General features: G+C 41.2%; 1 protein-coding gene across 1 annotated transcript in view; it reads left to right on the top strand.

Annotated features, from left to right (window-relative positions):
* LOC121443637 (coiled-coil domain-containing protein 192-like) overlaps window positions 1–22,257 on the top strand; it is a 199,569-nt gene that overhangs the window by 37,809 nt on the left and 139,503 nt on the right. The window contains 2 exon segments of the mRNA XM_041645462.1: window positions 19,941–20,072; window positions 22,105–22,161. Coding sequence (XP_041501396.1) covers window positions 19,941–20,072; window positions 22,105–22,161 — 189 coding nt within the window.

The following is a 22,257-nucleotide window of genomic DNA, read 5'->3' as shown; positions in this document are numbered from 1 at the left end:
CTCTCTAGTATATCAGCTTCCCACCACAGACCTGTCCTTGTTCCACATCCCCTAGTGGTAAGTGCTACTAGATACCTCATGACTGAAATGAGAAGACTCTGTCATCTCTCCGTTCTGCTTCCTCACCCTACACGTCCAGTCAAATTCTCTGAATGACCTTTTCCTCAGGAGACGTGAGCAAACCCTTCCTCATCTCAAACAGGGCACCAACAAAAGACTCAAAGAAACAATTCCATCTAGTGTACCGTGGTGAACCAATGAGTGAGGGGTTCCTTACAGAAGCATAGGTAACTTGGAGGTGGTTGTGAATCGAAGAGCAAGAAATCCCACCTCTTTAGGAACTTGAATTTTTGCCCGTAAATTGTCCAATTTCTACCTAACAAGTCAGTACCAGAATGAAGATTAATAGCTGGGTTGTCAGGTTTTATAAATAAAAGGAGGCCTTGTAAGTCCCTCCGCCAGGAAAAGACTGTTAACTGTCCATCAGTCTTGTAGAAGGAATGGAGCCCCTCCTCCAGCGTGAAAGACAGTGAATGGTCCCAACCTTGTTTAGGTCACCTGTGGGTAATCCTCGCACTGACAGCTGAAGGGAGCAGGTGGCCATGTCAAGCCTGGAAGATCACTGGTTCACATGCCTCCCATATGGTTTTTAGATCTATCCTCCTTCTGTTTTACCATCAATACCCTTTTCAGGCCACCTTGTGTAGCAGAAACTCCTGACTTATCCATTATGGTCCTTGATTAGTAGCTTCACCAATACTACAGCTGGACTAAAACCTTTCACCACTTACCCCATGTTACTCTTCAAGTTAAAACCCCCAATTTAACACCCTCTGCTGTCAGAGTCAACTCTTAACATACCTCACTTTCATTTCTCCAGGTCTTACACCACTCCCTGCAAACTATTCTTAGTATTTTCTTTTCTTTTCCTATGGTCTTAGATTTTCACGTGTATGAGTGCTTTGTCTGCATGTGTGTAAGTGGAACGTATGTGCCTGGTGCCCAGAAACATCAGAAGAGGACATCAGATCTCCTAGAACTGGAGCTACAGATGTTTCTGAACCACTATGTGGCTGTTGGTAACCAAACCTGAGTCCTTTTCATAAGCAACAAGTTTGCTGAGTTGAGGAATTACACCATTTACACTTTCTTAAATAAAGAGAATAAACTGTTCTTTTTATTATTTTATTATATTATTTTATTATTATTTATTTATATTATTTTATTATATAATTTATATAATATAATTTATTATAATTTTATTATATTAAATGTTAATATACTCCTTCCCTTTGGTCCTGTTTAGAAGTTCTCTGCTCTGCTCCTATGGTTTTTTCTCACCCTTAATCCTGATCCAAAAAAGCCTCAAGAAAGCCCTCATTTCCAGGATAAGAACATGATCATTGGTATCAGGCAACCCTGACTGTTTCTTTCAGTCACAACAGTTGGTGTGGACATGCAGGACTGGGGATCGATGGAGAGGTGCAGGAGAAAAGTGGTTACACAAATTCATATCTGTATCCAAGAGACAAGAGTGAGGCTCCTGAGAAGGACTAGTCAATGTATGGATACTTATAAAACTCTAGTTTTAAAATGGTTAAGATGGTGATAAAGAGAAGAAAGTGGAGACAAGAAGTACTAAGCAGTTGTGATTAAGAATTGGTGAAGTAGAAGCATGGTTCCAGTCTGGTCTCCTAGTTACAGATGGCGGTATCTGAAGTTATCTATTGTAGGTGTGAATTTTTACATGCTGAAGATTTTGTGCTTCCCAAGGAAGGCTCCATGGAGGTTTATTACCACTCATGCTAAGAGCTTTCTGTCCAGCAGTGCTTGTAAGTTGGCTTACTTAGATCTTAGGAATTTCAACCTTTGAAGTTACATGGTAGCCATAACCCATTTTTAGAAACTGTTCTTCTTATACTCATGTTCAGCCCCCAGAGTTCCAGGGCAAACATTTTGGATGATTGTGTTTTCTGTGTAAAGATCCCATTTCCTAGCCATGGAATTGTTCAATGCTTATGTCTGGAATTACAGAAATGTCCATCATTTGAGGTTATTTAAGTGGATGCACAGAAATGGACAGTACCCTAGAGTAGGCTTTTCAGAATGAGCTTCCAAGGACCCAAAATGCAGCTATCTTCAAATGGAGAACACTGACCTAACTTATTGACCAATAAGTTATCAACTTTTTAATACTGCCATCTTCTTAAGAGTACTCGAGCGTCCTGTGTCTATACAACATTTGAATATAGAAGGGCATCTGAAAATCTGTCTTCTACAAAGAAAGATACTATAATTTGTAAAATAGAAAACGATACCATTCGTTTAACATTGCTTTTTGTTGGTGGTGATGCTGAGTTTTGTTTTGTTTTGTTGTTTTGTTTGTTTTTGAGTGAGAACCTCACCACTTAGTCCTGGCTGGCAGGAAACTCCACTAGGTATATCAGATTGCTATTGAACTTGTAGTGAGCCTGCTGCCTCTGAGAAATGAGATTAGAGGTACGAGCCACCATGCCCAGCTGTAAAAGCCTTTTTAAATTAAGGTATAAGAGGCCACACTCAAGAAGGTGGGTAACTTAAAGGTTACTGGCTATAGGAATTCCTACAGCACCCCCTTACAGGTTGAGGTCTTGTTTAGGCTGCCCTATTATTTAGGTATCATAGGTGTAGCTTCTCTGTCACTTTTAGGAGAACCAATCTCAGGGCAGCAGACTTCCTTGTCCCCTGGCTGTTACAATCTTTCTTGAGGTCTTCTGTGATGTTCTCTGAACATTAAGTGCAGAAGTGTCTGTTGAAGATGTAGTCACTGGGACGGAACAACTTCTGATCAGTTGCCTCTGCATTCTGACCAGTTGTGGTTTTCTGTCATGGTTTGTCTGTGGCGAAGAGAGATGTCTTTGATGATGGGTGAGAATTACATTTGGCTGTATAATGATAAGTTTTAGAATGTGGTTAGGAATACACTGATCTAGTAAAGGGACAGGAATAGGTTCTTTTCTAAGATTCATGACCTTACTGGCCCCAGGCAGTTGTCTTGATTTGCAAAATAAAACAAACAAACAAACAAACAAAAAAAGATCTTCAGGTTAAACATTTAAAAGCTGCTAGTTTTGTGACTCTGTAGCATAAAATTTAAGAACATGTCTTGTTCAAGAACAAGACCCATGATTGAAATCACTTTATGTAAAATGAAAAGTAAATTCAAGTAGGTTTTATTGATTTACTAAATAATGCTAATCAGACCCTTAAGGGATTGAATCCCCTCCATTGCTAATAAACATGGGTTCTTGATTACCATATCACAGGACAAGAAACACCCCTTCAATTAGGAGGAGAATAAGAAATGAAAAGGTTCCTATTCATTGTGCATGGACCACACATCTTAAAAGAACCGCCCACATTGGGAGACTATGCTCTCCCAAGCTGCTCTCCTTCCCACGAGTTTTTGTGCATCTAAGTTTTCCCAGAGGCGGTTTTGTCCTCCCGCTTCAGAGAATTCTCCTCTCCCACTGCCTGTCTTCAGCTTCTTAAGCACATTTTCACAACCCTGGCCCACTCAGATCTTCCCTTAGTTGATATTGCACTATTGAAACTGATGGAAGCATTTTCAATTCAGAGATGACCTGTATTTCTTTCAGAATTGTGTGAGGTAAGAGGAGGTCAGGGCTGTTCTGATTTAGCTGAAGATAACTTCCAGAGTCTTGGTTTCAATGGTGGTGGGGGAGGCTGTTCAAGGATAACCATCTCCATGAGATGTTCCTTAGTTTGGTGCACCCCTGAAGAGATGGGGAGCTTGGTGAGAATAACTGACCGCCGACTGCTGTGCACAGGAGTTAAGGGTGAAAATTCCCGAGAGTACACACAGAGTATGAGACGAGGAAACAACAGAAAACCTTCGCCTGGTCATGCTAAGGCAGAAATGTTGGTCAGGTATGCACTTTTATTTCGGGTCCTGGAACTTCTGTCTGCTCCATATTGTCTGTGTCCTCTGTCATCCAGTTGGGATGTCTTCCCATCGCGTCCGTGCCTTTGCTATTTGTGTCTGTGTTTGTGTCTGGTATCCAATAACAAAGGAACAAGCCCCACAGACTGTCCTTTCCCGACTTTGTCTCCTCTTAAGCATGTATTACCCCTGGTAACAAAAAGCCTGCATCATCCTAAAACTATACAGAGGCTTCCCTACCTCATTCCCCGCCTTTTATTAGTCAATCCTGGTTGTTCTCTTTTCTTAGATTCTCACAGACTCTGAGGAAGCAGTGAGTTGAACTTGAAGTCCATTCCAGGGAAAACAGCCACTCCCAGCTTTAAAACTCACCCAGGACAGTTACCTTCTTCATTCAAAGAAACCCACTCTGTATTTCTTGCCCCGGGAAGATATTTTTGAAATTACATAACTTTTATTTAAATCACTCAAGTCGGCTAACGGACTTTAGAGCAGGGACTGCTCCACTTGGGGAGGGGACAGGACACACATCAGAGATAGCAAAAGACATTTTTCTCAATCTGGAGATCAGGGAGCCAAATCCATGAGCACCATCGGCAGGGAATGCCTGCTGCTTTATGCTCCATGAAATGGCTTTGAGAATGTGTCCAGTTTAGGGAGACTCTCTGTGCCCTAGAAATGGGCTTTTGGTCCCTGCAGTGAATCTGCAATCAGTTCATTGGCGGTGTCTAGGCTTGGGGACAGGAGGTTTCTGAGTCATGACCAGGGCATGGCCTGAGTGTCTTCCTTCTCCAATGCCTTGAAGTTTTGCTAGCTGCCAGATGAATGACTAGTCCTGGAGGTGGTGGATGTCCCTAGGGAATAAATACAGACATACGAATGTCAGAAATATACATATATTTGTGTCTTTCCACAGTGTCTGAGTCTATTGAATAACAAGTTTACAAGGTATGGAATTTTCATTGGTGGTGATATGCCAAGTACCCCTAGTTTCATATTTGGCCACAACAAACACAGGTTTATTCCAGTCTTAATTGTTAGTATTAATTCTCAGATCACATAATATATAGCACACACTGATTTTATCTATCTTTCTCTCTATATATATCACCTGTCATCTATCCATCTATCATCTTTTTCATCATCTATCTACCTGTTTATCATCTATCCATCTATCTACTTGTATCTATCTATCTATCTATCTATCTATCTATCTATCTATCTACCTACTTATCATCTATCCATTTATCTACCTATCACCTATGTAATCTTTCATCTATCTATCTATCTATCTATCTATCTATCTATCTATCTCATCTACCTACTTATCATCTATCCATGTATCTACCTATCACCTATGTAATCTTTCATCTATCTATCTATCTATCTATCTATCTATCTATCATCTATCCTCTATCTATGTTACAGGATGGTTACAAGGGGGTTAAAGAGGCTACAGTAGAGTTCAAGGAGTTTCAAAGAAGCCTGAGAGGCAGAAGCTTGTAGAGATGCAAAGGCAGTCTCTTCAGGGCCAGGATAACAAGCCGAGTCTGGGCTTTTCTTTGCTGTCTAAGAGTTGGAAAGCACAGCATCAGAGCTAAGTTGCAGACTCATGGTGTGGAGGAAACTGTAGAGGCAAATGGTGGGTCCAGGTCCAGATGATCGGTTAGGCAGACAGGAGAATGGCAGGTCCATAAACAGGTAGGTAGTTGGATGGATGGTGGTTGAATAAGCCATGGCAGTGAATCAAGCTGAGCAGTTTTTATGAGGTGGTCAGAGATTGGTCAGTGGAAGTGTCACCATCTTAGTAAGAGGTTCCCCTTCTTTATGGGGTCCAAGTGAGGATGTCATTCTCTTTCCTTGATCTCGTATGTCTGATAATTTAGTTGGCCTGATTTTCCCGATAAGATTTTAATATGCTCACGTGCTCCTACAGTTCCAGTTTTCTTTGATCAATTTATAGGGTAGGGTCTCCTACTTTTCAGACTAAGTTATGTATCATTCTGTACTGCGTGGGTGATGCCAGACATGTAGTGATTGCTGTTTGCATGTCCACCCAGGTACAGAGCCATCCTCTGTTCTCAAAATGGAGTCCCTGTGGGCAAGACAGAGCCTACGGACAAATCACTGTATTACAGTGCGGAGTTATAGGTAGGGCACACCCAGTTCTCAACAGAGGATCTTAAGAATTATTATTTGCCCAAGGGTGAGAATCTGTGGGTTGAAATAAATAGTAAAGTTCACAGAGGAAAAATATTATTTCTAGTACATTCCAGTTGGTGTATTGGGCACTTTCTCCCTGGCAAGAGTAGCTCTGGGTTGTTGTTTTGTTGTTGTTCTTTTGAATTATGCCATGTATAATATCATGCTGACTTCAGTGTCCTACAACTCAATGCCACTTTTTTTTTTAATTTTGCCCCAAGTACTGACCTTCATAGCCAAGCTGATGATTAATTTCCTCACCTTTTCCTGCATCTCTTCATTTCTGTCTAGTATTATCTGCACACACGAACATGCCTGTATGTATGTGCATGTGCACACACATTAAATGAAAACTTGGAAACTCTGTTCCTGAACCTCTATATTTCAATTAATAATTGGCCTTTAAGTGACGATTTCATTATGTTTTCACCTAGGTCTTAAGCTTTCCTGTGTTGTGCAGGGATTCCCTTCTCAAATAATTTGGGTGTGCTATGGGTTTCATTGTGCACCCCTAAAATTCATCTTCTGCTGGCATTCTCACTCTGTGTAGCTGAACACGTGACTACTTGGAAATGGTCTCACTATTGTTATAATCAGTTGAGGCAAGGTTGTGCTTTAGTGGGGTGAGTAAACTCCCTTTCCAAGATGATGGGATCCGAATTAAAAATGGAAACGGTCGATATAGACACCCATGCTGGGAGGAAGCTACGCAAAGATGAAGGCAGACACCAAATGGATGATTCTGTCAGCTCAAGAGCCACAGAAATTGACAACAAACCACCAGCAAGAACACAGAATCAAGCCTTCCTCATAGGCTAAAGGAGGAATCGATTCAGCTCATACCTAGGTACAACTCAGGCTATATAAACAAAAGACAATAGATCTCTGATGTTCATGCCACCCAATGTGGGGCCCTCTTTGGAGCAGTCCTGGCAGCCTAACACAGAAATAACTCTAATTTTGATCTGTGCCCTAAAATATTATTTTAAATGTGTATGAACATAGAAGTGCCTGGAAATAGCTTGTTAAAAAATTCTTTAAAAAAAGCTAATCCACTGCACGGTTTGCAATGGTATAAGATAAAGGGGCAAAATGGGGAATTTGTTATTTCATTGAAAGTAAGTTTTAAATTGGATAAAATCACTTTTGTGAGTAAAAATGGATCTTTAGGCACTAGGTCCCCCACCCAGGTAAGATAATACTTATTAAGGTTTTTGCATGTCTTATTTATTGCTTCAGAGACTCAGAATGTGTCAGAATAGTCCAGACCAGCACATAAAGCACTTATCACTTGGGAAGACTTTGTTTTCAAAAACACCTTTCTCTATACAGAACTCTGCAAGGCTTGGCTAGAGTTTGGTTTTGAGCAATTTTGTGAAAATCTAGCTGAGATAATTAGCTTAGACAATTACTTGCTGCAATTTGTAGGTGGTGGAGCAGAAAATTTAGGAATGCAGACAAGAAGAGATAAAAGAACCCGTAATTCCACATTACTTAATAGGGTGGTTTTAATAATTGCACTTGATGGCTGGATGAATGTCCAGTTTTAAATTGCTCTGTGGCTTCAACTCTGTTTGCTGAGAGAGGGAAACGCACTGATTATAAGTAGATTCACTTTGAGCTTAGTAATTCTATCTAACATGTCTAGTATATAAGCAACTAACATATTAAGCAAATTTCTCAGCATGTGTGTTTATGCATGAGTGAAAAATGAATGGCTATATACATAAATATTGTGCTGGCATGTGACTAGGATTTAAACCACAACTGTCAACAGGATCACTTAGAGGTCACTATATGCCTTGCGTAAAGCAGAGAGCAGGGCCCAAGACCAAGCCCTTAGATTTCTACTATCAGAAGACTGGAAGGCCAGAAAAAGCCTAGCCAAAGCCATAGGAGAAATCTAGAAAATGCCCTGAGGCAGAAAGAGGAGAGTGTTTTAAGAGGCATGGAGTTCCCGGATATGTAATAATTTACTGTGAGGTTGAATGCAATGCCCAGAAAGGGCGCATTGTGTTTGCTGAGGTGAGAATGGCGGGACCTTGACACCCTAAGTACCAGCAAAGCAGAGGTGGGCAGAAGCCAGGCTGAAAGAGACGTGGAATTGAGGTGGTTGGTTGCTCTCTTACCAAGGACTGAAAAAAATTTTCCATAGTGATATGTATGTCTGTAAGCAAGGAAGAAGGGAGGGCGAGAGAGAGGGAGGGGAAGGAGAGGAGAGTAAAAGAAGTTCCGGAGAGCCAATGACAGCAGAGGGAGAAATCTCTGAAAATCTAATGTACGACTCTGTGTCCAGGAGTGCCTCTACTTCCTGGTGAAAGGAGCCAGCTAATATTAAAGCCACTTTGCTTTGAGTCTCTGTTGCAGATAAAGCAGTCTAGGGAAATCAGTGGTACGGCTGAGGCTGGAACTTAGTGCATCACTTTTTTGATGGAATCCCCCAGTTCTTTTCTTGGATATGCCATAAGGAAGAGGAGAAGGGGGAGTTTCCAGTGGTCAATTAGGGCAGAGCCAAGTAGTTTTTCCACCTCCACTCATTGCACTGCCAGGATAGTACATGTGAAGCCTTTTCACATACCAGGGGTAGAATGCAGCGATTGCAATGGCTGGTGACCACTACAGATTCTTTACCCTTGCTCAGGGTGCCCTATCTTCTTCTGTATATTGGGCACATTAGGAATGCTACATTTTGCAATTGGTTTTGAAATGCCATATCTTGAGGATTCTCATGTGACTATGATTCCATGGGGATTGAAAGTAGCTTGGAGATTTGATTGTGAAGCTTGAAGTAAGTTGGTATGATTTTGTCCTGCCTCCTTTGGGGGAGGGTGGGTGCATTTTGTAATATGCATCATATTACGTGGGAACATCTTGGGCAATATGCGTGCACACATATGCACAGACAGACACACACACATATATACATATATATATATATATGTATATATATGCAAACCTGTGTGTATGTTTGAATAAGAATGGATTCTAAGGGCTAATATGTTTGAATACTTGATCAACAACTAAATGAACTGCTTAGAAATGATTGGGAGGTGTGGTCTTGTGTAGGAGGAGGTATGTCACTTTTAGTTTTCAAAAACCCACACCATTCACAGGGTCTCTCTCTGAATGGCCTCCTGCTTGTGGATCAGGCTATCAGCTCTCAGTTAACTATTTCAGCACCATGCCTGCCTGCTGCCATAATCCCTGACATGATTCTCATGGACTGAACTCTAGAACTGTAAACCCCATTAAACTCTCTTCTATGAGTGGCCTTAATCATGGCGTCTCATCCCAGCAGTAGAAAAGGAGGGAAGGGAGTGTGTAGGTGTGCATGTGGGCATAAAGTTAAGATTGTGCCTCTGCCACTTTCTGACTCCAGTCTCATTCATAGTCTATGACTATGAATCACGGTGTTCATGGCTTAGAAGAAACAACCTTAGAACACCTGACTTGGGTGCAATTCATGATGACAGCACATCTTCTTGACCATAAAGACTAATCGAGTAGAGAAAAGATGACTTAAGATGCCAAGGAGATGCCAAAAGATGCCTTTTTCAATTTTTTCCTGGAACATGAATAGTGTTGCTACTGAGTCTATGGGTAGCATCCCTGCTGTGTAAAGACAGCTTGTTTCCACTGGGAAACGATGAGGCCAGCACAGGCCCCGCTCTATGACGTATAAACAGAAAGAAAGAAGATACATTAGTTCCTATTGAGTTTGTAGTTGACACCTGACACTCCAGTAGTATAAATCAGTTCGGTGTCTCTTGAGAAAGGGAATGTGATGTAAGGACAATATGAATGAAGCTTGTTTCAAGAAGTTTGAGTGGACAAGAAATGGAATAATTGAAGGGAGCGTTCAATGAGATTGTTTATTTGTGGGAATTATTATAATTTCATATGCTGAACAGAATCTTCTAGAGAGGATAACGCAGAAGATGGAGAGTGGATTTGGTTGTTTCAGAGCAAAAAACAGCAGGAGCAAAAGCTTTGTGATGGGAAGAGATGATAAAATTAAAGCCGAGTGAAAATATGGCCTTTGGAGGTAGGAAGACTACCTCTTCTGTGGATTCATTATGGATGATTTTCACAAAGCAAAAACCAGGTTAACAATGTAACAAGCCTGGCTGTCGTCTCACTTCACAGCGAGGCCAGAGGCAGGAAGCACCGGAGGTAGTTATCTCAGTCAGACAAGAGTTTTCACCCAAGAGTGTGAGTACCGCTCACCTCTGCCTTGCCCCCTTCTGTGTGATAGTTGTGTTTTTGTTTTTTTCGAGACAGGGTTTCTCTGTGGCTTTGGAGCCTGTCCTGGCACTAGCTCTCTAGACCAGGCTGGTCTCGAACTCACAGAGATCCGCCTACCTCTGCCTCCCGAGTGCTGGGATTAAAGGCGTGCGCCACCATCGCCCGGCTAAAGCCAAGCTTCTTTACACGTGTGTTCTGCCTGATGCTGGTTGGGCTTTGGGTCAAAAGATAAACAGGGAAAAGGCTATGAGAAGCAAAGGATTATTTTGATCCTTTGTATTTGGTCATAGAATTTTACAATTTGTGGTTTGCAGCATAGAATACGGTCTACTATAGAGAAAGTTCCAGAGGGTGCTGGGAAGAATGCCTGTTCCATTTGTGCTGGGTGAAACACTGTCTTTATGTCCGCCGGTACAATGTAGCTCGAGGTCTCTTGGTTGGTCTTAGTTTTGATGACTGATTTGGAAATGAGAGCAGCCTATTGAAATCCTCTGTCACTGGATACCAGGACCACCCTGACATCTTGCGTCCATCAGTGTTTGCTTATGAAAGTGAGATTTGAAATTTGCTGCATATGCCTTGCAGCTGTGATAACTTCTCGGTGAACTGTTCACCTCCTTATCGTAGAGTGGTCCTTCTTAATCTCTTGTGACTCGTTTTGGTTTGAGATTGTTTTATCAGATGTCGGAATAGCCATGCAAACTGGTTTTCAGCTACTACTCACCCGAAGATTGCTTTCCATCCTTCGGCTCTCAGCCACTGAGTTTCCGGATCAGTGAGATCTGTTTCTTGGAGACAACAGATAGTTGGATTTAGTTTTTTTTTTTTTTTTTTTAAATCTAGTCGCCAATCTGCTTATTTTTCCTGGTGACTTCAGGCCATTTACATTTATTATTGAGAGATGCTTGTTGATTACTGCAGTGTTTGCTTGCTTCCTTATTAGATTATTGTTTGTTCCTTATTTCTTTTCTATTAATGGGGGTTTGTTGGACTTGATGGAGTCCTATCTGTCCTTCCCTTGTTTTTCAGGGTGAGCGAGGAACATTTATTGAGAGGCAGAGTAACTGCACCATGCTCTCTTTGTCCACCTATTCCTCTCCTTCCCTGGATCCATGGGATTAGCACTGCCCCTTCCTCTGTACAGCATTCTTTTAAGTAGCTTCTGGTTACTGCTGCGTAGGCTTGGTGGTCAGGAACTGCCTTCGTTTGTGCTTCTATTGACATGACTTTGTGTTTTCATCAATTCTAAAAGATAACTTTGCTTGATAAAACAACCATGGTTGACTAATTTATATTCAGGGCTCAACACACACAAAGACACACACAGACACACACAGACACACACACACACACACACTCCATGCTTGCATGCTTTTTAGAGTTGTTGAGGAGAGTTCTGATATTTTTTTGAGAAATGGTTCACTGCACTGATTATTTTTGGTCAACTTTACACAGGTAAGAGTCTTGCAGGAAGAGGTAACCTCAATTAAAGAACTGTTTTCGACTGGTCTGTAGGTAAGCCTGTGAGGCATTTTTGGATTAATGATTGATGTGGGAAGACCTATCTTGCTGTGCGCAGTGTCTCCCCTGGGCTGATGGTCTTGGGTTCTATAAGAAAGAAGACTGAGTAAGCCATGGGGAGTAAGCCAGTAATCTATTTTCCTCCATAGTCTCTGCATTAGCTCCTGCCTGGAATTCCTACCTCTAGGTTCCTGCCTTGAGTTCCTGCCATGTTTTTTCTGAGTTGTTTTGATCACAGTGTGTTTACCATGGCAGGAGAAAGCCCAAGACATGCATTTAGTATTAGCTGCTAAGTCTGAGATCTTAAACACTAATTGGTACATTATCGTCAAATAATTATGTACCCTTGCTTATTTAGCAGTTGATTCATTTTGAGTTGATTTCTGGGTAGATTGTGGTCAGGGGTCCAACATTAGATATTTGCATGAGATTACCTAGTTGTCCTAACCATTTGTTTAAGGGACTCTTCCTAATAATTCTTCTTGACATACTGGATAAAAATCTCTTAGATTGTTGGGTTTAACTCTGTTTCATCTGTTCATATGTCTGTCCTTGTTGCAATCCGACACTGTGTTCCTTATTGCAGATTTGTGTAAGCTCTGAAATCGGGAGTTATGAGTCCCACAACGTTGTTCTTCTGTGAGATAATTTTGAATATCTTGAGTTCCTTGGTACCCATAAGAATTAAACAATTGACTTGTTCATTCTGAAATAAATTTTGTAATTTTAATAGTGGTTACATTTAATCTATAAAGGGAGCTGGCACCTTAACAATATTAAATTTTTTAATCTATGAACATTGCCGTCTTTCCATGTTCTTAGATCTTCTTTAACTTCTTTCAGTAGCATTTTGTAATTTCAATGTACCAGTCTTTTACCACCTTGGTTAAATTTATTACTAGGTAGCATTTTCAGTATTCTACTATAAATTGAGTTTTTAAAAATTTCTTATTTCAGTTGTGTATTTCTCATTGTTTTAATTGTATGGTTTGCCTTTTCACTAACCTTGCCAAACCACAATTTCGCTCTTAAATACTGCTGTGGTTGCTTCACACGTTTCTGTACCCCTGGTTGGTTCATTTATAATGTTCTAATCTTCTTGATGAAATGATACTTTTGTTAATTAACATCCAATGACTTTCTTTGTTTGTAATAATAATAAGTTAAACTGATACTATGTAAAACATCTAATGACATTTATTTGGTGTGCATGTATGTGTGTGTGCCACAGTTTGCTTAAGTCAGAGGAAAACTTGTGGAAGTCAGTTTTCTCCTTCCTATAGGTGGGCTCTGGGGTTAGAACTCATGTCCTAATGCTTGGCAGTGGGTACTTTTACTCACCAACATATCTCACAGACTCATAGTAGTAAGCTGTGCCTTCTCATCTGTTTTATTTGGTATTAATGTACTCACTCAAGCTACCTTAGCTATTGTTTGCAGACAATACCGTTTCTTTCACTTTTTGCTTGTATCAAGTCAGTCTGCTGTAGGCAGCATACTGTTTGATCACATCTCTTTTTAGTCTTTTTCTTTTAATTGGAAGGTTGAATACATTTATACTTACAGGGTTATGAGTTGTAGCATGAATAATAAAAAGCCAGAGACAGATTTTAGGTTAAGAAAAACAAAGCAGCCAGACCACTAGAGAAATATACCTTTACCAAGGCTGGGCAACTGCAGACTAAGCAGACCAAGCAGACCAAGCCTTTCTCTCCTCCCATTTTTATTCCGTCTAGTACTAGGATTAAAGGTGTGAGCCACCACCACCTGGATTTGTTTCAACATTGATCTTGTGTAGCCCAGAGTAAGCTTGAACTCACAGAGATCCATCTGGCTCCCAAATCCTGGAATTAAAGGTGTGTGGCCCCACTGCCTGACCTCTAGTGGCTTAGCTTTGCCCTTCTGATCTTTAGGCAAGCTTTACTTATTAAAATATAAATAAAATATCTCTATAATGAGTAATGAAATATGCATTTCAGTTACCTAGTTGTGTTGTAGGAAGCCACTTGTTTAAATAATCACACATAAACCATATTATTTATAATACTATTTGACCAATAGTTTAAGCATATTTCTGGCTAACTCATATATCTTAATTAAACTTATTTCTATTAATCTGTGTATCAGCACGTGGCCATGGCTTACCAGATAAAGTTCCATCTGGCATCTGTCTCTGGCAGGGCTACATAGGAGAGCCACTTGTTTGTTTCCTGGCTTCCCAGACCCGAAATAGTCACTCAGAAACTATATTACTTAAATCGCTGCTTGGCCCATTAGCTCTAGATTCTTATTGGCCAACTCTTACATCTAAATTTAACCCATTATTCTTGCCTATGTTAGCCATCTGGCTTGGTACCTTTATCAATGAGGCGTTCTCATCTTGTTTCCTCTGTGGCTGGGTGACTACCGCAGACAACAACTTTCCTCTTCCAAGAATTTTCCTGTTTTCGTCTCCCCACCTCTACTTCCTGCCTGTTCTCCCACCCCTACTTTCTACCTGGCTACTGACCAATCAGCATTTTATTAAAATACAAGAAACAAATCTTTACAGGTGTTGTAGGAGGATACTTGTTCCTTTCAGGCTGCTCAGGCCCAAAATAATGCCACAGAAACCATATTATTTGCAATACTGTATGACCAATAGCTTAAGCATATTTCTGGCTAACTTATATCTTAAATTAACCCATCTCTATTAATCTATGTATTACCACGAGGCTGTGGCTTACTGGGTAAAGTTCTGGTGTCTTTCTCCAGTCAGACTACATGGCTTCCTCTCTGACTCTGCCCTTCTTCTCCCAGCATTCAGTTTAGTTTTACCCTCCTAGCTCTGTTCTACCCTATCAGGCCAAGCCAGTTTCTTTAGTAACCAATGGTATTCACAGCATGCAGAGGGGAATCCCACATCAACAGAGTACAAGATCATTGTCCCACAGCACTGCTGTTTATGTATTTTATGACTTTTTTGTGCTTTATTTCTGTCTGCGTTGAAATTTTCTAGTGAAACATTTGATTCTCTCTTATAGTTTGTTATTCTCTTATATATGTTCATTTTTTCCCCAAAATAGGAAAATTTAGTTAGTCCACCTGATAGCATCCCATAGGACACTAGAAATCTCTCTCTCTCTCTCTCTCTCTCTCTCTCTCTCTCTCTCTCTCTCTTCTCCTGTCAGATAATCCTAATGCCCCATTACATACAATTATCATATAATGTAGGCCCTTTACCCATAGAATCCATATGTAAAATCCTGAAACTCTATTTTGTAGTATTTGTGGGGTATGGCCTTTGGGATGCAATTAAGTTTAGATGATGTCATTGGAATGCCCATAGTGGCATTACTACTCCTATAAGGGGAGAAAAGACAAGAAATCTTTTCCTCTCACCATGTGAGTCTCTAGCAGAAAGATGGCAGAGGAAGAATGTCTTTACCACTGAATAAACTGGGACCTTGATTTTAGACTCCACAACAGTGACATACAAATGCTTAAGACACTCAGTTTACAGTATATGCTATCACAATTTAAAAGAATGACTGACAGAAGTTGGTGTCATGAAATAGAGAGTGGAACTGGTTGACAGCTCCATAGGTAAAAGTGCCACCAAGCCTGATGACTGTAAGTTTGTTCTCTAGAACTTAAATGGTGGAGGGAGAGAAGGGAATTCTACTGGTCTCGACTGTGCTAGTGGCCATAAAAGCATATTGGGCCTCTCCAAACACTTCGAATGGAGAGGTATCACCAACAGTTATTGGGGTGTGCATTTCCTCTGGTCCTGGGTATACACCTAGGGGACTCCAACACGTGGCATGGTGACTGCGTTGAGTGACAGCTAGTAGACTTCTTAAATGAGTGATTGGGTAGATAGACTGGGGGGACCAGTGCGTAGTGTAAGGTGTGCTAGTATGTGCATACTGTGGTTGTTTGAAAACAAAATGGCCATAAACGGGACTGGCACTATTAGGAACTGTGACTTTGTTGAAGTAGGTGTGGTCTTGTTAGAGGAAGAGTGTTACTGTGGAGGCCAGCTTTGAGATCTCACATATGCTCAAACCATGTTAGTGTCTCAGACATCTTCCTGTTTCTGCAAGATATAGGACTTCAGCTACTTCTCTAGCATCATGTCTTCATACATGCTGCCATGTCCCACTATGATGATAATGGACTGAACCCCTGAACTGTGAGCAAGTCACCTCATTAAATGTTTTCCTTTGTAAGAGTTGCCCTATTCACAGTGTCTCTTTACATCAACAGAAACCCTACTCCTACACTCATATCCAGACATAAAATAAATAAATGGAAATTTTAAAATGCTTTTGATTTATTTATTTTTGCTTTATATATATGGGAGTTTTGCCTTTATCTATATTTGTGCACTGCATGGATGTAGTGCCCATAGAGTGCAAAAGAATGTGTGAGGTCCCCTGGAGTTATGGAGAGTTGTGAGCTGCCATTGGAGTGCCTAAAATTGAACTCGAGTCATCTGGAAGTGCAGCCAGTGCTTTTAATTGCTGAGCCATGGATCTTGCTCTTAAAAATGTTTAAAGAAAAACAATGGGATGCTGTTATAGTAGGTACCTAAAACATAGAAAAGATTTGGAGCTCAGTAGTAGGTAGAGGCTTGGAAATCTGTAGGGAAATGCTTATTGAGTGGACATTACATTTGGAAGGGCATAGATCAGGGACCAAGCACTTACCTGGTGTACACAAGGTTCAGTTAGATCCTGTACTGGAGAGGGTGTGGTCATTACTGTGAAATGACTACCAGCAGTAATCTGATGAGAACTGAGAAAGAAAGGCAGGGAGCCAAAGAGAAAGCCTCCATCTTCTCAGAGAAGACACAGCCTATGAATATCAACAAGGAGTCTTACAAGGTCACAGGAAAAAAAGACGGACACGGTATTTACACTGAAGGAAAGATGATCCTGGCTGAATGTGTTCACAGCCTGATGTGAGAAACAAGACATGTCAGTGATGAAGCTGGACATTTGGCTGAAAAGAGTTCCAAATATTTAAGGAGCAGATAAGAAGATAAGCAAGTTGAAAAATATAATTGCTAAGCAAATAACAGAAAGTTCTCAGCTTATTTACATTGAAGAGAATGCCAAGGGTATTATCACAAAACTGTCTTTTAAGGAGATAGTTCTGAGTGTGAGCCACAGACCTACTCAGCACCCTTAAGAGGAGCACCAAGAGTTTCCACTACAAGAGTTGGAGATGGGATGAGATGAAGGGAGGGGCTCTGGTTTCTTAGGTTCCAGAAGACGATCAGTTCTGCACATGCAAATGGTTGTCCTTAGTCTCAATGAGCCAAACAAGCTATGGTGGTGGGGTCATCTGAAACCAGGGAGGTGCAAGCGAGGACAGCAGAATCCTAAGAGCAAGACTCATGTGGTAGAATTCTGAAAGTCTGGCACCTATGCAGCAGACCCTTGGAGATGAAACTTCTAGTCAGCAGAGTCCTGGGGGTATGACCCATACTGTACAGGGCTATAAAGGATCAAGCACTGGCTAACAAACAAAACCAAATCACATCAGAGAATACTTCTCAAGCCTTATAGGCGCATAGAATCATCTTTCTTTCCTCATGTCTCCTTTGTAGAATGGTGGGAATGCTCATCTTATGCCTCTTTGATCACTATAGTTTGGAAGCATATGAATTGTTTGGTTTCCCAGCTGGAAAATAACAATACCTCTAGGCGAACTGTCTTACTGATAAGTGATTTAGAGGATAGTTTGATGAAATTTGACTTTAGACTTTGAAGTTGGAGGTTGTGTAAGCTAAGACTTTGGGGGCTGTTGAGATTAGACGTATTTGTGGGTAAGCACAACATGAATTTGAGGACGACTCCATGCGGAATGCTAAAGACTGAATGTGTCCTGAGTATATATGTTCAGGTCCTAAACCCTGGGGGAACAATTAGTTCTAGAGATAATCATGAAGCTAAAGTATCTAAATAGAAAATAGGTTAACAAGAAAAGCAATCAAGCAGTAACAAGATATTTTACAGATCAGAAAGGATATGGAAATAAAATGCATCCAACTGAGAAAAATAGTTCCATAAATAAAGGTTTTCTCTGATAATGACGATAAATTAACAAGCCAAATGCAATTTAGAGAGAGAGAGAGAGAGCTAAAACTCACACCCTTCCTTCTAAAACTCAGATCATTATAGAAGAAGGGACAATAAGAATGTTAAGGGCCAGTGGCAAGTGAGCACCACAGGGAAGCAATGTTTTCTAGCTACAATAAGGCAGTTACACATATGAACTCCCAACAGCTAAGATTGCATGAACAAAATGTGTCCAAGCTCAAGCCAGATGAAATCTCAGAATGTTGGGGGTGGGACATGAAATCCCATCGCTACCTAAGGAGCTAGCTTCTGGGGAGGGAGAGCTAGTTGTCCTTAAGGGTGTGGCCCATTGTATGTCCAGCAAGCTCCCTTGGAAGGCCATATCCCCAAAAGTATATAAGCACACCAGTTGGATTTGATGGATATTTTAATAAATAATGAATGAGGACACAAAATTGCACAGGGCATAGAAATAGGTATGGATCTAGGAGGAGATGGGAAGGAAATAAATAGGATCAAAATCCAGGGTTAGAAATGCTCAAAGAATAATAAAAATGCTCTTAAAACTCAAATGAATGCTTACTGTGATTAGAAGCAAAAGAACAATGAGAACAAAAATACTCAGTCCTTAATAACTTGCAGATGTCCTTCTGGGTGTTGCTCTTTTATAAATGCACATAATTTTCAAACCCTGCATATTAAGTAATATTCCCCTACTGTTGGTGTAAAAGGAAATGAAGGCCAGAGAGGCAGAGTAAGTTGCCCAAATCACTTAGCAGAGCTGAGATTTTGCCCTAAAGGCTTTGCCTCGGAGTCCACATGATGACCTATTCTACTCTAGTAAGACTGAAGTGGGTCCAGAGAAGCCCGACAACATTCACAAGCCACCATGTGCCCAAGACTCGACTGTGCTAGTGGCCATAAAAATATAATGGGCCTCCCCAAACACTTCGAATGGAGAGGTATCACCAACAGTTATTGGGGTGTGCATTTCCTCTGGTCCTGGGTATACACCTAGGGGACTCCAACACGTGGCATGGTGACTGCGTTGAGTGACAGCTAGTAGACTTCTTAAATGAGTGATTGGGTAGATAGACTGGGGGGACCAGTGCGTGGTGTAAGGTGTGCTACTGTTTGCTTTCAGACGGCCCTCTTCATATCATGAACTATCCAAAAATACCGATTTTCAAGACAAAAATAAAAAGAGTAACTTTTGCAGAAACATCCAGGGTAATGTGAAAGAGATTCTCTGAGGTAATCTATGCTTTGAAGATCACCAGGGAGTGGCAGTGAACACAAAATTCTCCAAACCTTCCGGTGACCCTCAGGAGTGCTGCTGAGCTCAGAGACAGCACAACGAGCTCTGTGAGAGAAATGAAGAAGCAGTCATGGGACTGCCGAGGGACTAGGGTCATCACAGCCCCCTCCTTCAAGAGGGATCCGAATAGTTGAACCAACACAAAGGGATATTTTGGTTGTGCTTTTGCATAGATCTGGCTTTAATCAGAATTTCACTTGAAACACTTAACTTCCAACATTCCCTTCTGCCTCCAACACTGTTAGTCTTATGGTAAGTGTTAAAGTGAGTGAGAAACCGCACACTTTGTGACGTGCTGTAGACTCCGAAGAGTTAAGTTTCAAGAATTATACATGACTACATGTTGGGTTTCAGCAGCAGTTGTACCAGCCATGGGACCTCAGAACACAGCGGAGGTGAGCGCTGAGACCCCGACAGACAGAAATGTCTCCTTGCATTGTTCCTGTGCTCTCTTACCCATGTTAGACATGGTGAAGTCACCAATATTCCCTTCTTTCATTTGTCATGTGTAGAGAATGCCACAGAAGCTCTCGACAGGAAAGTGTAGCAGACAGTGGGAGACAATTCCTTCCTAAATCGACCTTTTAAAGGAAGCCTTTACAGTACCACCGAACTCGGCGTCCTTACAAAAACATGTCTTTAGCTTACAGCCTCCGAAGAAGCAAAACTGCAGCTGCTTGAGAAAGTTTCCTTGCTGGAGACAAGACTGCAGGCTGTGAGCCAGCGGAGTGCTGGAGGAGAGTCCTATGAAAACGTGGTGCTTGAGAAAGACAAGGTACGTGGAGGAAAGGTCGTGTTTGGGGAGTGACTTGACCGCATGTGACAAGTCTGGAAGCCATGGCTGGGTTGAAGGTCCCCAGGGCTGGGCCTGTCCCTCGGTGGTGATGAAACAGACACTTAGAAGCAGTTTTTACTAAAAGTGTTGACTAACTAAAAGCATAGGGGGAACCTGACACCTGCCTTCTTCATTCTCTGCCTGTTTCTTGGCTGGAGACACGGAGATAAGACATTGTCTAAACCTAGAGTCACCCAAGATTCCAGAAGACCAAACCCTGGGAGGAAAAGCAGCTCCACCCCAGATGAGGGCAATTGTCCGCAAGGGTGAGGCTGCATTCTAAAATGAACAAGTCAATGTAGTGGAGGACCACCATGCAGGACGGAGCCAGCTGAGAGCTGAGGAAATGATGGACCAGCACCGTTTGGGTCACATCTTGACCCATGGCTTAACTGTGCAGAGTTCTTCCCTTCTAGTTTCATGTTGGTGATCCAAAGATTGGACTTGGGGGCCACTGGGCCCCTATATTTGTTCCTCTTCCCAATAAGGTCATATTAAGTAAACATCTCCTTTCTCTTTTCTTTACCAATATTTCTCTAAATTGTTTTATTGGAATAGGGGCCTGGGCCTAGCTTATTGGGAGCTCCAGAGCTCAAGCCTTTAATCTAAAATCTCTGGTAACAGTAGAGATTTGCTTGGCATGTACACAGGTCTGAGTTCCATCCTTAACACTGCAAAAAAAAATTAAGCTCACATTTGAGTTTATGGGGGTGAATACAGCATTTACATTTGGTGAAGGTAACTTCTTTTCCTGATGAGCATTCACAGATTAAAATTTTTGTTACACTTGAAGATTTTCATAAAATTTTTAATAATGTATCTTTTGGGGAAATGTTAACTGCATGGTCTACTTATTTTGTACATGGTGTCAACTGTACACATATTTCTTGGTTTTCAGGGTTGGAATTGATGAAGGACTTATTTCTGTTTAGTTAACAATAGATTTTAAAATTTGACATATTGTCTTAGTTAGGGTTACTATTGCTGTGATAAACACCATGACCAAAAGCAAGTTGGGGAGCAAAGAGTTTATTTGGCTTACACTTCAGCATTGCTGTTCTTTATTGAAGGAAGTCAGGACAGGAACTCAAACAGGGCAAGGTTCTGGAGGCGGGAGTCAACACAGAGGCCATGGAGGAGTATTGGCTTACTGGCTTGCTCCCCAAGCCTTTCTCAACCTGCTTTTATAACCCATAGCTGCCAACTCAGGGATGACACTACCCAGAATGCAACTGGGCCTTCCTCCATCCATCATTAATTAAGAAAATGTTCGACAGTTAATTCTTAGGGAGACATTTTCTCGCAGAGGGTCCCTCCTTCCAAATAACTCCAGCTTGTGTCAAGTTGACAAAAAACTATCCAGCACACATATTTTTAATTTATAAAGTGTTGGACACACACACACACACACACACACACACACACACAAGCTCACTAACATTAACCTCATCACCTCAAGCTATCAGTTTTTCCTGACCATTTCCTGGCAGTTAACATATTTGTGCTTTGCCCTCAGGCTTTCTCATAGACAGAGAAATGACCTCTTTAGTACAGATGGTCTCAACACCCAGCTAAGACCTGGATGCTGTCAGTCAGTAGATTGAGAGCAGGCACACATTTGCCTCTGGGATACTTGGAAGAGTTAGACATTGCTCTCTAAATCCTTCTCTCTTTTTTAAAATTGTTTTTGTTGAGCTATATGTTTTTCTCTGCTCCCCTACTTTCCTCCCCTCCCCTTCTACCTTCTCCCATGATCCCCATGCTCCCAATTTACTTAGGAGATCTTGTCTTTTTCTACCTCTCAGGTAGATTGGATCCATGTATATCTCTCTTAGGGTCCTCTTTGTTTTCTAGGCTCTGGGGTTATGAATTCTAGGCAGGTTTTTCTTTGCTTTATGTCTAAAAGCCACTTATGAATGAGTACATATGATATTTGTCTTTCCGGATCTGGCTAAACCATTCTCTTTTCCAGTGCATTGAGAAGCTGCAGGCTGAAGTAAAAGCTTCCCAGGAGAAACTTACAGCCCATGTAAGTGTTCCCCCGTTTTTTTTTTTTTTGATCCCATGATTCATAGCACTGTAATCCTGAAGATGAACAGAAATTTATCAGAAGTCATAAATGAGG

The sequence above is a fragment of the Microtus oregoni genome, unplaced genomic scaffold (genome assembly GCF_018167655.1).
Source record: "Microtus oregoni isolate MIOR12 unplaced genomic scaffold, Mior012 000110F_ref0000174, whole genome shotgun sequence".
NCBI lineage: Eukaryota > Metazoa > Chordata > Mammalia > Rodentia > Cricetidae > Microtus > Microtus oregoni.
This window is presented reverse-complemented; position numbering and strand designations above follow the sequence as displayed.